The following is a 16,762-nucleotide window of genomic DNA, read 5'->3' as shown; positions in this document are numbered from 1 at the left end:
CATTGTAAACAGTTATGAGCACGATAGCACCAAGATGGCCATCAAAGCATTAGAAATGTATAAAGCCGATTTATTACAGAGACAGATTCCCAGATACAGATAACAGTCATTTATTCCCACTTGTGCTTCTTCATGTCAAAAATAAAGCAGCTCACAAGATTACCATATAACCTACTCAATCAAATGGAAGAGGAAGTATCTAATGCATACCCATAGTTATAATAGGCAAACAACCGTTTACTCAAAATCAATAAAGCCGGTACAATTGTCTTTGTGCTGTACATGGAATATAACAAGGAAAAGAGACAAGTACAACTGAAAGAACAAAAGTAAAGCAGCATGACATTGAGAGATAGCATTTCCACATAGGCTAATTTGTCTGAAGTTTCTCCTCTTGTTTTGTGGTACAATACAGATCAGACTCTTCATTCCGTCATGCCCCTGAGTCATTAGATGGAACAGCATTCATTCTAAATTGGCCAGTACACAACAGAATCACTTAAAGTCCACTACAACTGCATAACAATACATTCATGTGAGACACTGTTATATGGACTTTCTGTGCTAGTGTAGCCCCCCGAGGCATTAAATGAAAGATGAAAGTAGAGAATGTACAGCTGGAGTATCATTACTTGCAGTGATTATAAGGAGCATGAACGTAGATACTTGATTTAGCAGAACTCACCTGCCACCTGTGGAATTCTAAGGAGAAAAAACTATGTTGGGGGCAACATCAGTTTTGACTGGAGTGTCCATTATATCCAACTTTGTTGGATCAAACCAAATGTATGTGGCAAAAGACTGTGGACTGTATGTCATTGGGTTACTGGACAAAGTACTCATGGCCAAGCATGAGCTTGATAGAGAAGGTGGGGGATCACAGTAGTCATCTTTTGCAGGGTGGTCTGGCCATGGGGAGGCTGCTGAGTTTAAGATGTATGGTGTTCCATCCTCAAAAAGTGGTGGTGGGCCATGGTGCTGGTTGAGTCCATCTGCTTGCGGACAAGTTTCATTCAAGCTAAGGGATGATGCTTGAAGAGTCTGGTTCCCAGCTAGCAAATTGGGGGACGTCCAATTCACAAACCATGATTGATCCGGGGTCATCGGGACATGGTTAAAGATCCTTGATGGGACAGGGCTTGAGTGGAGCATGCCGCTTGGGACATCACTACACACAGCATGACTTTGCTTCATTTCAGGTTGGAACATTTGACTCTCCATTATTGATGTAACCAGGCCAGCTGTGGGGTGTAAAAATGCTGGAGGGGACATCTTATAATTATTTTCCATTGACTTAAATGATGGAGCAGTACATAGATTTTGGCATACTGGTAGCATTTGTCCACGTGGAACAGTAGACTCATCCAACAGTACTGGCCTGGCAAGGATTCCAGTTGGCGTTACAAACTGAGAAGTCTCCATATCCCTCATCAGACGATGAGTAACTGTGATATTTGTCTGATGAGCTTCAGAGTTCCTTGGCTGAATGTGTCTGTACATGTACGGCTCTAAAAAGTTGCAACATTATTTTAATTATAATGATTACTATTATTAAATAGAGATCTGAATGTTTATGTTATGAAAAATGTATCATCTTGTACCATCAGAATGCTTTTTGGCGACAGGCTTTTCTCTCTTTGGGCTTCGGGTTAGGCTCCTCCTGAGCCTGCAAGTTTTGCTGTGGATGACAAATCTGCATGATGCCATTTACTCCCAATCTCTCATTTAATCTGTGAGGAAAAGGCTGTTTATATTGGTTACCGTGATTTAGGTGCTTTTTTATTCCATGTACCTTTCCTATTCTCTTCTATGGATTTATCCACCTGTACACAAAAAGAGGGTGTTATGGTACAGTATAACTGGAGTTCTAAGACAATATACAGTATCAATCGCATTATCTGAACTCAAACAATGAGTTTGAGTGTGAGATATACCAGGAGTGCATTAAAGCATAACACCACAGCAGATCGTCCCAAGCTACTGTTTTTATAGAAACAAACACACAGTACCTTCGACAACATGTCCTTGGAGAGAGTCTGCTTGAGGTAGCTCATGTATTTGGCAGTCAGCTCAAGAGTAGATGCTGTGTCCAACCGACCATTGACAAAAGGCAAAAGGTCATGCAAGCGCTGACAACAAATTCGGATTTGTAACCTGAGATATCAACGACAAAAATGTCTTCATTGTAATATGATAACTGACTAGACAGCCGAGAATACAAGAATGGATGGTGGACGGATGGAATACAAGAATACTTTATACTTTACATTTTATTTAAATTCTAAATCCACTTAGTATCGCTAGTTTATGTAGGCTACCCTTAGTATAGTTAGACCTCATATTTAGATTCCTATATGTGTTTAATGTATGCACCTTCCTGCCAAATCAAATTCCTTGTCTGTCCCTACAATTAATTAGATTTCAAAGACACCTTCTTTTCTGTTCCATGCGAGAGCGAAGGCCAGCCTGAATCTTACTCTCACTCTGTACTGGTGGTTCAGGGTGAGAGACATTAGCCCCACCGACACACTTCAGAGTACCCCTGTAAAAACACAGACTTTGTCATTAAAATAAATGTTGAGCCCACTTATAAGTTGATTTCATAACTCATGAGCATACTGTGCAGATGATCCTGGTGTGGCTTGAAGGTCGGACAGTTTAAATGTGTTTGGTTCCATCTTTATATTATGAAATCATCCTGTAGAAAACAGATTTGTTTGTAAGGTGTTTCATTAGGGCACGTCTGCCAATCAAGACACATTTGAAATCTCTGAAGCCATTTTAGGCTTAGGGTTTACGTGTTCATTCCATAAATGCCACAAAATAAACAAATACTCGGTCTCTACAAGTCAACCCTTGACGAAGTGGAGACCAGCTGTTTCTGTCGACTACAGGACTAACAAAGTCAATACATTGATATAGCCTACACTGGAATTCCAAAATGTTTACTATATTTTACAGCACACCCATTTTGGTGTGTGTCTGTGATGTAATCCGAAGTCGAAGGCTACCCGGGCGTAGTTAATTGAATTGCATTCAATCATTAAGGCATCCCAATTAGAAAAACACGTGAAAGTGTCAGTACTTACCTCAGTCCAATATGCTTTTAAGTGGAGTTTGTTACGCGTGGTAAACGCTTTTCTAACCAACCCCAACATGACAAAATGCCGTCAGCATATCATCAATCGACAATTTTGAACACCTGTGTCGTGAGGCAACGTCCAATGAAATCTAGCAAGCGCATTGTCGACTATGTATAAACTGATAAGATGTACACTTTTGGTAACCACACGATTCTGTTCTGCTGATTTCTGTTAATTATCTTCTCAGTTTCATTTTTGTCAAAACACAAGTCTTCAAGTAGGCTATACCAACGTGTCTTAATTATATCTTACATAACCAAGACGCAGTCATTTTGTCATTGTTCATGAACTAGTTCATTGGTCTATAGACCAAAGGACAACAATGGCATAAATACTGATGGTTTATAACGCAAAAAAATGCTTATAAATAAATACAAACACTGAATATCAATCAAATATCAGTTTGAACAAATTTTTCATATTTCAATAATGTAATGTCACTAAATATGTTTATTTATTTATTAAATACACCATTCTAATTTTTATTTAGTAAATCTTTGCATAGAATGTTAGAAAAGGTGGTACAGTTGGTTAACAAGACATTCATCTAAAATGTCCTACCCTGTTCTAGGGTTAGGCCAGAATCCTACCTATTTCCAAGCCTAATCCTAGCCCTAATTCACAGTGTCCTCTCAGAAACATTGCACAAAATACATTATCCAGCCTACCGGTATCTACATACTGTACATGTCCATCTAGAATTATACCATTCAATATAAAGATTAAAGTGCTCAACAGTTAATACCAAACTCTTAACAAGATGTATATATATTTAGTAGTCAACATTAAATAAAAAAACTTATAAATAAAATATTTGAATATAGTTATTTGTATAAGAATACAGTCTTAAGGCAGTAATTTAAGTATAATTCTGAGACTATTTGTCTCGTTTCTCCACTTGCTTCTCATTATTTGATCTGTCCTGAAGTTGGTAGTCTTCCAGGATGGCTTTGGCTGTCTGCTTGCCAGTCTTTTTCACCATCGCTTTGAGCCCCAGGTTGTCGATGTTGAAGGCAGTGACGCCCACATTGATAGCTGAGTTGACGGCGTGGTCAGTGGCCTGTCCGGCTGCTGCCCCATACCTAGTTAAAATTCAGCAAGATTCTGTGAGAAAAGGAGACTAAAGGGAAGGCTGAGAGAACCAGGGTGGCTTTGGGTGAGTGAACAGCAAGGATACGAAGGAGGAAAGCATGCAAAAGCCACTCACAAGCTGTCTGATTAAGACAATCAACATATTGAGTATTGTGTCATGGAATGATTTAAAAAACGCCCACATGTCGTATAATGCGCATGGATTTAATAAACGTGTTTATAAAGTCTTTAAGTCAAGAGGAATTTTCATTTATTACAAGCAAAGGTAAGTCTACACCGTGAATTATGGGTGCAAAGCCAGAAATTGTGTGTATTATCTTAGCAACGTCTGAATGACCAGACGCTAAACTTTGGCCATGCTAGTGATTATGCGTCACTGAAGAGATTAACATTTTAGTTTGGCTTTAAGAAAAAATACATGTCTTCTTCTCATTCTCATTAGGCAGGTCTAAGATGTTTTGGAGACCCCTAAATCTGTAAGTGAGAGAGGGAAGAGGCATGTAAGTGCTTGTATGTTTTTGCTTGTGAAATGCTAAGTGCTTTAGCAAGACAGACAGTTAAAAACTGATCAAGCTAGCATCTCCTCGGTGGACGAAAAAGACTGTTGGCATGTTTAGTGTGACCTGAAGGCAGGGTATAAGAGAGAGACCTACTTATGTTTCACAGTGGTGACCGTCTCCGAAGCTACACTTGTGGTGATGTTCTTTGCTGCTACTTCCAAGCCAGTCCACATGGTGGCAAATCCTGTGTGTAAAAACAAACAGAATACGGACAAATTACAAAATGTCTTTGGTGGTAAAAAAAGGGACCATCTGTATGATATGTGTTTATCCCAATGTTCTAATGAATGGGTTGTCTGGTACCTTGAACTCCACTGGCAGCCACCACCATGGCTCCATCAATGTTGGAGCGCCCCTCTTTGTCCTTCTTCAGGGATTCAGGGATCAGTTTGTTTCCATGTCTCTTTACATGTGGGGCCAGCTCTCGACCAACATGGCCAGCCACCATACATACGCCATCCACTGCAACAACATATACAAGGACAACTCAGAGCGAGTCAGAGAGCAACACACCCAAGCTAGTAATCAGAAGGTTCGATTCCCAGCCATGCAAAATGACGTTGTGTCCTTGGGCAAGGCACTTCACTCTACTTGCCTCTGGGAAATGTCCCTGTACTTACTGTAAGTCACTCTGGATAAGGGCGTCTGCTAAATGACTAAATGTAAATGTAAGACATCAAGATCTAAGTGCAACCATGGGTGAAGTAATAGCTTTCTAACCCAGAAACTGGCTGACTTTGACGGCACCACCAGTGGCTTGCTTAGCAACATGAAGGCCTTTGGTGACATTGGGGCTGACATGCGCAGGCCTGTCCTCTGGAGTGATATGTTCCCGGAGTTTGGATGCCCCTTTGTGAATGGCTTTGCCTGTGAACTCTGCCCCCTTCACCAGGCCCCAGCTCAGCCAGGAAGCCCCTACAGTAGAGACAAAACAGTCAGCCAGACTGATAGACATTCCTCTGAATCACATATCTGTGATTGTTAACATTTTCAGTCAAGACGGTTTTATTCAAACTGTTGAAACAAAAGACTGAACAAAGAACAGCACAGAGAGGGGGAAATCGTTAGTCAGCAACACCTATGTCGTACCTGTGAGGATGCCGTGAGCCACCTTCTCGCTCCACTCTGGCAGGGGCTTCTCATCCTCTGTGACAGGGGCTTCCTCAGGTGGAACAATGGGCACCTTCTGACTCAAGTTAATTCTGTCTGCTGCCTCATCTGGGTCCTACAGGTCAGAGATAGACTGGGTTACCAACACCATGTTGAGGCTAGAATACATTCTGTAAAATGTGTGTAAAAAAGTATGCATGCTTGGCATCAACTACCCCATGACACACTTGACCTAAGATTTGCATTCATGACCTGTGCCTTCAGGTACTGTACATCTAGTCAGGTATCGCCAAATACCACAACGAAGATCATTTTCATTCAATTCTAAAATTGAATTAAAAATATTTTTTATTAATCATCTACATTCTGCTCATTCACAAATTACTTACGCTAAAGTTTTAGCCAATATATGATATTTATATAGAGCTGTTCCTACATGTACTTGCTTATTAGGATCCAAAAAGCAGTCCATAGTAAATGTAGGTTACCGGCAGTCTATCAACAAGACCAATACATCCATCAAGAAAGACCTGTTTGATTACAGTTCTAAGGTAGATTCGCACACTCAATTACAGGAGCGACTGACACTTGTCTTTCATTCAGTCCTCTGAGGGTGTTCTGGCTGCACGGTAAGAGCATTAGGTATCATTAATTATCCTCACCTGCCTTTCCCAAATCCCTACAGTGCTGAAGTGGGGATTTATTCAAAGAGGCATGCCAGTTTACATGCAGGTGATTCAGCAGGTGGTTACCGGTAGATATGCATTTAGACCCAACACTGAAAAGGCCTGAAACCTGTGCTGAAGAAATCTAGGTTAGGCTGGATTCTTCTCAATTGCTTAGCCTGCTACAACTGCATCAGCATTATGAACCAATCATAGTTAGTCGCAAAGCTAGGAGTAAGGCCTTTCTGTAAGCCTAGCTCTCATTTGTACAAATCTACCATTATTAACAATGATCTGAAGTGTAACCCCAAAACCAAATCTTTTTATATTAGAATATTCTTTTAAATTGATTATTGGCAGGGATAGACTGAATAAACAAATAACCAAGTTCTTGAAAATTAGTTAAACTTACTGCATGCTTTACTAACTGTATGCTTTACTAACCGCAAAGTGCAAAATGAAGTAGCCTATTTATGTTTTTTAAATACTAGGTTCATATTAAACTCACCAGTGTGGGTCTTAATAAAATACACTTTTAAACAAGTTCATTGTCTAAAAACATCACATCCTCCAACCAAACTGGCTTTCATGAAGTGGCAGTTGAGCGTGAACCAGTTCACCCTGCTTACCTGAACCCTGAGGTCTGTCATCTGGGAGAGGAGGTCCTGGAACAGCTCTCTGTCGGACACCGGCAGCTCAGAGGACAGCACCACTCCCACGTAGGAACCATGGGCAGGAGCCATCATGTCAGGGAACATGAACACTCCTGTGTTACACAGCAGGACTGGGGAGTCTGTGGCCATCAGTGGGTACAACCAGTCACACACCTGGAAGATAGAGCAGAAGCCATACATCACACTGTATGCTCTATACAATATGTCTGTTAGCCCTACAAAGGCTAGACATACAAGCTACATGACCAGCTGACAAAGCTAGCAAGGGTCCATGTGACCTGTAATTACAACAGCAATGCAGGTTACACAAGGTCAGATTTAGCTAGGAACTTTGCTGTTTTTCCTGTTTTGGGTTAGGATTACTTCAAAGGCAAGAGTAGCAAATCAGAGCTTTTCAAAAAACTTGTGCAACTTTCTGGTCAAGTTTGGGAAATTACTTGCTTGGCACTTTTGCCCCCAGAACCAATGTTACAGAACACAGGGACATGTCTTCTAATACATAAAGCTGATTGTAAAATTGGTTCCACATATTAGTCAAACTACATTGATTCAATCACCAGGGCCGCATAACATATTTATTGTCCTTATCTCATCACCTGACTTGGTGGGACTGTCTGAGTGGGCTTTGTTATCTACAACTGTTCAAAGAGTAGCGCATGGTTAAATATTCTGTTCATGTGGCAAGAGGCAAAAGTAATCACGGCTTATCATGACAACACACGAGGTGAAAAGTAAACTGTGCCGCAATCAGCTTCAGCATACAGGTCTAGAAACAGCCAAATATCTGGGTTACTCCCCGGCAATAGGCTGTCACAACTTCACAGCACATGACACTGGGCCTTTCCGGGATGACTCATGCCTCATTCCTAGGAATTAGGGACACTTATGTCAATGCTCAGATGACTCGGGGAGGGAACATGGGACATGCATGGATCATTAACTGGCCTCTCTCATTCCTCTGAAGGTTCAAACAGAGAAATATGTGAGCAAAGAAAACAACTGTTGAAATCAGGTTAAAGGGCTTGATGTCCAAACTACAGTGGGATACAATTACAAAAAAATCACTGGTCACCCAAATGCGATTTGAGCAACTCTCAATTCATCTACCTATCCAAAGGGAATATTTGCTGAAGATAAACGTTAAAGAACAAAAAATAAGTGCTCATCATCTCTCACCTGTAGGAAGGCTGGAGGTCGGTTTGGCATTGTCTCTGGCCGTTCAGAGGTGAACCTGACCAATCGTAGGAAGCCTGGGTATGAGGGAGCGCTGACCTGACCCTCAGGTGTGACAAAGAATATTTGAACTCCATGGGGAAGAAAAAGCAGCTCCTCTCCCTCCTCTCCAAGGCTCTGCGGAGAGGGTGGGGAGTTGGACGTATGACTGTAGAACTCATCCCCCACCAGTGACAGTTCTCCTGAATCTGTCCCGTAGGAAATGGTGAGGTGGCCATCAGCCGCCTGGGCAGAGTATGCTGGGGGACGCTCCACCGGTGCTGCAGCTTGGCGGGTGGGAGACAGAGGCTGTGACCCACTGCTGACAGCTCCCACGCCCCCAGGTGGTTGACTGTTTGAGAGCAACTTTGGTGGTGCTGGTCTATTTGGTTTTTCTTTGGTGGACAGGTTGGGGTAAAGGTTGTCAGAGGTTGACTCTGCAGCACATGCCTCAGTAATCGCATGAGGGGCTGTTGCAGCTGCAAAGTCCGAGCTGGTTTCTATTACAGCAAGGCGCGTAGTGATGTTATTCAGGGTCTCCTCCATTTTCTGTTGCATCTGACGTGCTGATTCCCAGGAGCTTCCGACACACTCCTCCCCAAGGCACGGCACACTTATAGCCCTGAGAAGGTGTTGCCGCCCCTGCCTGTACAATTCAAGGGCTTCTGCTTTCCGTCCAGCCTCATCCTCTGTCAGTCCTCTGTTGATGCATTCAAACGCCCTATCGTAGCCATCTTTAATCACTTGAAGCCTGGCTTTGTCGTAGGCGTCTTGTTTGGCTTTCTCCATTCTGCCTGCACACAACATTCAAGTTAGGTTAACAGATCGTTAATAGCTAGCTAGCCTGGCTACTGGGGGTTTTGACTAGCACTAACTGCAAGCTACCTTTCTTATCATACAATGACGATATTAAGTTCACACATTGCTAGCTTTGACGATTTAGCGTTACTGTTTTCTTTACAAACTGACTAAGCTAGCCTACTACCAGTATAGCTTAGTTTACAAATAGTAACGCTACCTAGTTAGCATTAGCTAAGGTCGGAAGCAGCTCGCTGATAACTATTCCATAATATTAAGACTAATATCGCGAAAAAGAAAAAGTATATAGCTGTAGACTAATAAAACTATATTCAATAATATTGACCTAACAGTCTCTTCAATTCAAGGGTTTCTTGTTAACTTACCTTCTGTGATACACAAGCAGCTCTTAACAAATAATTGGCGTCTGATCTGGCTATGTTAGTGGGTTAGAGTTACGCTGTGACGTCTGTCTCAATGCCTGGTGATCGGGCTGGCTGTCACCAGCTGTCATGTGCTTCCAACACGCCAGCCCAACAAAAGCATAGTCAATGGGGAAATACCCTAGTCAGTTTAGATAAAGCTTGTAGATAAACTGAGTGACACATTTACACATCTTGTTTTTCCTGTGGCCATGTGCAGATCTAGAAATGTTCACCTGTGGTGGGAATGGTGTGGCAAGAGGTAGTTGTACGGTATAACTAGGTGATCAAATTTACTGAAATGAAAACCGGTGACATTTCCAGTTTGGCTGTCAATATATCATTAAAATATCCAATGTTAATATGCATGAAATTTAAAAAGGGTCAATCCCGGTGTTGCACCCCCAGATGCACCCCACTTGAAAAAGAACCACCTCGCGGGAGCGCGCGCACAAACCACTGATAAAGTGAAAGATTTCGTTTTGATATCGAAACCAAACGAAGGGGAGACAGCTGTCTCATACTGTAATTTTTTGTTAAGAGAAGAGGAGAAGAACACAGACAGACACAGATATTCAAAATGCGTACCCTAACGAACGCGGACCAATACCATTCTTGCTCCACGACAATCGCATTCTGAGGAAATATACCCCATCTATGATGAGCCTACTAATGGAAATGCATTTTGTTTAGCAGGTTCAAATTATTTCACATGCCTCTTCTTTATGCCAATTTATAGGTTCAAGGGCATGCGCTTTTAATGCAGTTATCCTGCGAGTGTAGGCTACTCATACAGGTTGAAAACAACACTTCTGATCCAGAATATCAGCTGTTCTGAAAACGGACCAAAGGTTCACATGCGTAGTCTACAAAAGACAAGTACTAAAACCTATACGTATTAACATCAAAGTAAATGTTCTCACCATCAAATTCCAACAAATTTGATGCTGGGATAAACAAAACCGAATCGTTGTAGTTATAGGCCTATGCATAACCAATACCATACTTGACAATAAATAAATGTGACAACTTGTGACAAAAAGTACTTTTTGTTCATTATCGTTTATTGGGTTACATTTTCACAAAAAGATGACACTACTTAAGCACATGTCGATGGTTTTATGTAAAGTTAGGCAGGGGGTGCATTTCGTGGCAAGGCCCAATACAGCCCTGCCCTGAAATGCCCCCCTCATATAATGTCTGTTCTGTATATCCCAGGATCAAATTATTCTTACTGTATATTGAGGGGACTAGTATGAGTAACCAGAGTGTCTCATGCATGTGGCACTTTCCTAGTAAACATGAGCAGGGGGTGCATTTCTTAGCAAGACACATACAGCCCTGCCCTGAACAGTAAGCCTACAGACATCAGCCATTTACTGGTCCTGGTAGTCTGGGTAGAATAAGAGCAGAGCTGTCAGGCCGTCTATCTATATGATATAGGGTCTATATATATACAGTCTATGGATTCACCAGTCTATGTGCTGTTCTCAAAAGGGACCACTGGGGAGTACTGCTGTAGCCTACTTTAACCAAGATTCTTTTAAGATCCCATGACATGCTGTTTTAGGATGCTTTTATATAGGCCTTCGTGGTCCCTTAATACAGTATCTGAAGTTTCTTTCCCGAAATTCAGCCTTGGTCGAAATTACAGACACTACGAGCAGTCCCACAATGAGCTTTCCTCAAGACGTGCCCTTTCTGTGTCTGTAGCTTTAAATGCTATGAGGAAGAAAGAGGCGGGGCTAACTGCCAATAATTCGGTCGTTTGCAAGCCATGATGTCTTGAGGAAAAACCAATGTTGCGCTTGCATGGTCGTAGTTCATTGTTTCATTGGTGGGCCAAATTCTCTGTGCGGGCATTGCAGAGAAAGGGGAGGTAACCTTCCCTACTGTGACGTCACAATAGGGGGATTTTCAAAACCGATCGTTTGAGCTCTCATTTTCTCAAAGGCAGAGAAGAAAACCCAGGGCTTGGTTTACACCTATAGAAATGTTCTAGCCACTGGGGGACCAAAGGCAGTCTAGGGGAACTCATTAATGTTAAATAACCTCCTAAAGGGAAGTTTTTGTCATGAGACCTTTAAAGTAAACTGTATCATGAGGACATCAAAACAAATGTGGATGGATGATCACTGTCAAAAATGTGGGTCTCACTTTTCAACCTCTAAACTTCTCCAACACCAGCCACAATGAAATACTAACTTGTTATTACCATCTGCTTGCAGTAAACAAAAAAGAACTGTCGGTCATTAGGGTTAATCAAACCCTAAATCTTACATGACATTTTAATATTTAATAATCTGGCACATACAGTCTGCTGGCATGTGAAGATTAGTTGAGCACTGCAGAAAGTTGTTCAGATCTGAAGAACCCCCATAAATTGTCCTGGCATATTTATCTGTGCCTTTAAAACATGATGGGTGAATGAGGACAGGTAAAGGTTTTGCCCTCAAGAACGCCCTCTTAAACAGATGAAACATTTAGTTTATTGTGTTTGCATGTTGTAAATGAAGATGGTGCTGGCAGAACCTGCTTGTAAATATTGCAACTGTAAAGTTGTATATCAGAAACATGGTTTCAAAAACATGCCTCTGCCATTGCTTTTAGATATACATACAGAAGAGGGCGCTAGTGTCCGTCTTAAGAATCGTCTAAGCTGCAGTGTCAGCTACAAAAAGGCATGTGTTAGACATTAGTTTTGCCAGTCTAACAGACTGGCTGCAAACAGCTTTCATAGACACATGATAGCAGAGAGTAGACAGTGTAATCAAAAATTAAAAAAATAGAGTTAATCACAATAATGTTTTGCTAATCAATTTAGTTGTTTAGTTGATCAGATATTTTCACATATAAAGATATCTTTGAGAAACTCTTCAAATTGATTGGTCTTTTTGTGGTCTTTTTGTGTCAGCAATGTAACTTTGAATATATACACTGTATATATATAATTGTAAAATGTATATGATGTGAAAAGTATATTTCATCATACTTTTCACATTTCAAAGTGCAAGTGAAAAATTGGGAGACACATTCATCTTGATGATCTGAAGCTCAAGGAATTTGCTGACAAAAGAGATTGAATAGAGACATCAATATGATTATCTCACCAACTGTAGTACTGTAAGTTTGTGAAACAAACCGGCAGCATCGCATCCATGTCATTGTCAGCTACTGTAGTTGTAGTTGTAGTAGTCCAAATAAGGCATTTAACACACTAAAATCAAAATTTCTGGCTAAAAACACAGGATCTTTTTTTTTACCTTGTTTGGTCAGTAAAGGAAACTAGCACTCCCAAGGCAGACAAGCTTTGCACACTCCATGACTTTCTAAGTATTAAAAATAACATGGTCTTCATAAAAGCAGAACTGGGATTATGAAAAGCAGCGGCAGCACAAAGACTTCTTTTTGCAGTTGTGCCAACTTGTCTCTACATACAGTAAATACTGTACATGCAAAGAAAAGGTATGAAGTGGACAACAGCATGTCAGCACAAATGGGAACCACAGGATGGAATGCCATTCCAAGCTATCATGAATCAGAAAGTGAAGTGTGGATAAAAGAACTCAGGAGTGAAGTTAATGTCCATTGTTCTGTTCTATATCATGCACTGCTCTACTATACACTTCCAATGTTGACTCAAACTGTGTATTGCTAGATTAAACAAACTATGAATACTGGTTACATTTTAAAACAAAGTTATTTTTCTTACACCAGTATGCTAAAACATTGATTTAATCCTTCATTAGTCTATTTTGCCGGGTCTTTCCTTGGTTTTTTCCTCTATTACCATGCTTGTGTGGACACATGGAGAAGCCTTGGAACAACCACCACAGTACTGGAGCGCTTGACCAGGAACTATGTCATGCTGTAGTTCAGTGGAAAGCTGGCTTGTGGAAACACAGGGAATCCCATCTACGTGGCTGACTCCTTCAGAATCAGCCAAGAGGGAGGGTACATCTCAGCAGATGACAAGGCCATCTTAAAAGAAAGATGAGAGTATGCATGGTGCTACACATTTCACTGTCTGTATATTGCCTAAATTTCAAAAAGCTTGAGGAAATACTTTTTAAAGCTGCTCACAGTGCATTTGTTTTATTAGTGTGAAGTCTACTATTTTTCTTACTGATAGCCGAGTTACTTAATTGTATCTTCTTTAAGCCTGATGTCCACAACACTGACAGATAGCTGTGACTGACTCATATGTAGTTCTGGAAAAATATGTCAAATGTCAAAAGTCAATACAAAAATTTCAAATTGATTTTACAGTGTTTAGGTCATGGACTTAAAGCAGGTTGAACTTGAGAGTGATGAATCATGTCCCACAGGTGTTCATTCCAGCTGCGCGCAAACCCATAATTGTTAGGTCAACTGTATAATTGTCAAAGGGCCTTTTCTGTCTGAGACACTAAAACACTCAAAAAGTGTATTCATCAGAACTAATGCTCGGGATGTATTAACATTTTGTTGATAAGTCTATCTATGTCTTTGTCTTTTTTTTTTTTTTTTTAAGTATCTACATGAAGTCATCATCATGTTTCTGAACCAGTTGGTTTGGTCTCTGCAATGAGTGGTTATGTAATCATACACTCACCAGGAAGAGTCATCTATCTATGACTGAACCGTGGCTTTTCTAGGGAACTTCGTATTAGATTTAGTCAATGTTCTCAAATAAAAACCCTTTGATAGCAAAGAGATTTAATTATAAATAACGTTTGTTCATCCATTCTAGAATGGTATGCCATCTGTAAGAATCTAAAATATTTTACAATGAAGAACAGCATTAAAATACCTAACCACAAGAGCCAAGACATCTGGCCTGTGTCAATGAGTTTTCACACTTGACCTGGTATGAATCAGAACATTGTAATGGAACAAGGCTTTCAATGAAAAGTTGTGGGTGGCAACGGTAGCACCTTATACTGCTCCTTAGACTGCTACTGTACAAAGGTGTATTCCTTTGAAAGGTAAGAAAAAATCTGGCTTCTGTCATGCATTATTGCACACTATTTATATGATTGAAATATAAATAAAATCTCATCAATCATGGGAATGACCTTTACAGACCAAGGCTGCTGTAACAATTATGTGTCTCTACTCGAGCTTAGAACATTGATTAAGATATCCATCACACAACCTGCTAATCCAAATTGCACTGTAAACTGTATTGTACCTTGTAACATATTTAGAGTAAGATTTGGATGAGGGCATTATATTATGACTCTAAATAGTCTGGTGTAGTATTGTACAGTTATCAGCATATTCAATCAAACTTGAAAAATATAAGAAGTAAACTGATCTGAAAAGAAGCAATGGTACAGTAAGTGAAAGACAACTTAAAAGGAACAGTGGCCCACATTTGAAGCCACGTAGCATTACGTTGAATAACATTCTTGGGTTATTAAGGGTAACTACAAGAAGAGTTATTGCGCCAAAAAAGGTTATTTATTAGGTTCCATTTCTGTTGCTCTGGCGGTGAGTGACACTTGGCAGGATTCTGGAGCAGATAGACTGATTGTGCAACAGTCAAAGCTGATTTTTCCTGTCAAATCAAGATTTAGATGGAAAAGCATTGCTGTGATGCTCTTATTTCAGTTCTGAACAAATGTTGGCTAGCCAATCCATAGTTGAAAGGCAAAATACATTTGGACATCATGTGCTGTATTGAATATTGTCTGTACAGTACTATCGAGATTGGTATTCGGTAGAACTAAATCAGCACAACTAAAAATCTCAGTTTACACAGTACTGTATATCTAATCTAAGTGACACAGGATGTTTGTATAAGATGCAGGCTGGGAAATAGTGCTGCTTTCCTCTTGTCAAAGGCTATGAGGGGTCAGGCTGAGGTTCTTCAGTGGGAGCGCATTCACTCATGTCAGGCTTCAGTAGAGATGGGATATGTCTTTCACTAGGCCATTACACAGGATTCTTGTGCTCACAATTGGCAGGTTCTCCAACTATCTCTGAAGGTATCAGCCTCTATACGCACATGGTTCATGATTAATTGATACAGGTTAAACTCCTGAAATGCACAAGCTATAGTACCGTACAAACACAGTAAAACACAGCAGTGAGTATACAGATTCCAGAAGTGGTATTCCAATAAAAATAGTGTTCAGAGTAAACACATGTAACTTTTGCCAAAGTATTTACTAAGCATTTTCTGAAAACATCTTCGTAAGTGAACACATTCAGAGAGGGTTCTTCTGCTCTGCTAAAAAAAATGTGGGAATAACATTTGGTTTAGATTTGATCATAAAAGGCAGTTTAGAAGTAACTATGCTAATTGTCTCAATACTAATTCACATTTACTTTACTGAAAAGAAAGCTGTCTGCCATTGTATAGCTAATGCTGTTAAATGTTCCAGTATAATGGGAACATGCAACATACATATGTAATACAGTAGATTACTGTACATATGTGACAATCAGAATCAGAACAAGCTTTATTCGCCAAGTTCACACAAACAAGGAATTTACTGTGGCCGGAAGGTGCATACGATAAACCAACCCACATGTGAACTTTGATATTTACAGATATTTAGATCTAATAATGTACTAGCCCAAAGCTACATAATTTTCCAGTGTTTCTTGAGCTTTATGTGCCCACATAAAAGACATTCCTCTGCCACACCCTATAAAAGACATCAATGGTGGATGAAACTGTCATTGTGATTGATATCATGAAGTGCCTAAGCTAGCAAACTTTGCCTCATTAACTCATCCCTTTGAAGGAAAAGCCAACACAATTATTTGTGGGTTATCGTAACACTCTCATGAATTGAGTTGAAAATCTTGGTGTACAATTAGTATTTCCAAAACCACTGAAAATCTTTGAGAACATCTTCACACATTTGTTTTATATTTACCATTTTATTTCAGCAATGCTATAAGTCACACATTTGTTTCTTTATGGAAATGTTGACCCTAATGTGAAACCCTCACTACAGAAAGCGAAACATTACTTTGCCAGTTTATGTGATTAAACAGTCCTATTCTTTTAGAAATCAGATAACAGTTATAAATCTGAACAATTACATAACATAAAGAAACCAGACACTAGCCATTTCATTTCATTGAAAC

General features: G+C 40.2%; 2 protein-coding genes across 3 annotated transcripts; both read right to left on the bottom strand.

Annotated features, from left to right (window-relative positions):
* Positions 1 to 292: 292 nt before the first annotated feature.
* LOC146257576 (uncharacterized) lies at positions 293 to 3,186 on the bottom strand. Its single transcript, XM_084674919.1, has 8 exons — positions 3,090 to 3,186; positions 2,620 to 2,698; positions 2,432 to 2,542; positions 2,010 to 2,154; positions 1,762 to 1,823; positions 1,602 to 1,678; positions 686 to 1,508; positions 293 to 470 (listed from the first exon to the last, which is right to left on the bottom strand). Exons 2-7 carry the CDS (start codon positions 2,676 to 2,678, stop codon positions 703 to 705), a joined length of 1,260 nt encoding a protein of 419 aa, XP_084531045.1. The 5' UTR covers positions 2,679 to 2,698; positions 3,090 to 3,186; the 3' UTR covers positions 293 to 470; positions 686 to 702.
* A 389-nt stretch (positions 3,187 to 3,575) lies between these two features.
* Positions 3,576 to 9,789, bottom strand: spartb (spartin b). Of its 2 annotated transcripts, none has more exons than XM_084673472.1 (8): positions 9,641 to 9,789; positions 8,421 to 9,250; positions 7,200 to 7,397; positions 5,885 to 6,020; positions 5,516 to 5,710; positions 5,099 to 5,257; positions 4,889 to 4,979; positions 3,576 to 4,225 (listed from the first exon to the last, which is right to left on the bottom strand). In XM_084673472.1, exons 2-8 carry the CDS (start codon positions 9,243 to 9,245, stop codon positions 4,021 to 4,023), a joined length of 1,809 nt encoding a protein of 602 aa, XP_084529598.1. In that variant the 5' UTR covers positions 9,246 to 9,250; positions 9,641 to 9,789; the 3' UTR covers positions 3,576 to 4,020. The 2 variants fall into 2 exon arrangements, with proteins under 2 accessions (XP_084529598.1, XP_084529600.1); XM_084673474.1 differs by lacking the exon at positions 3,576 to 4,225 and adding an exon at positions 4,419 to 4,709.
* Positions 9,790 to 16,762: the final 6,973 nt, after the last annotated feature.

The sequence above is a fragment of the Hypomesus nipponensis genome, chromosome 15 (assembly GCF_054491055.1).
Source record: "Hypomesus nipponensis isolate SF chromosome 15, ASM5449105v1, whole genome shotgun sequence".
Lineage (NCBI taxonomy): Eukaryota > Metazoa > Chordata > Actinopteri > Osmeriformes > Osmeridae > Hypomesus > Hypomesus nipponensis.
This window is presented reverse-complemented; position numbering and strand designations above follow the sequence as displayed.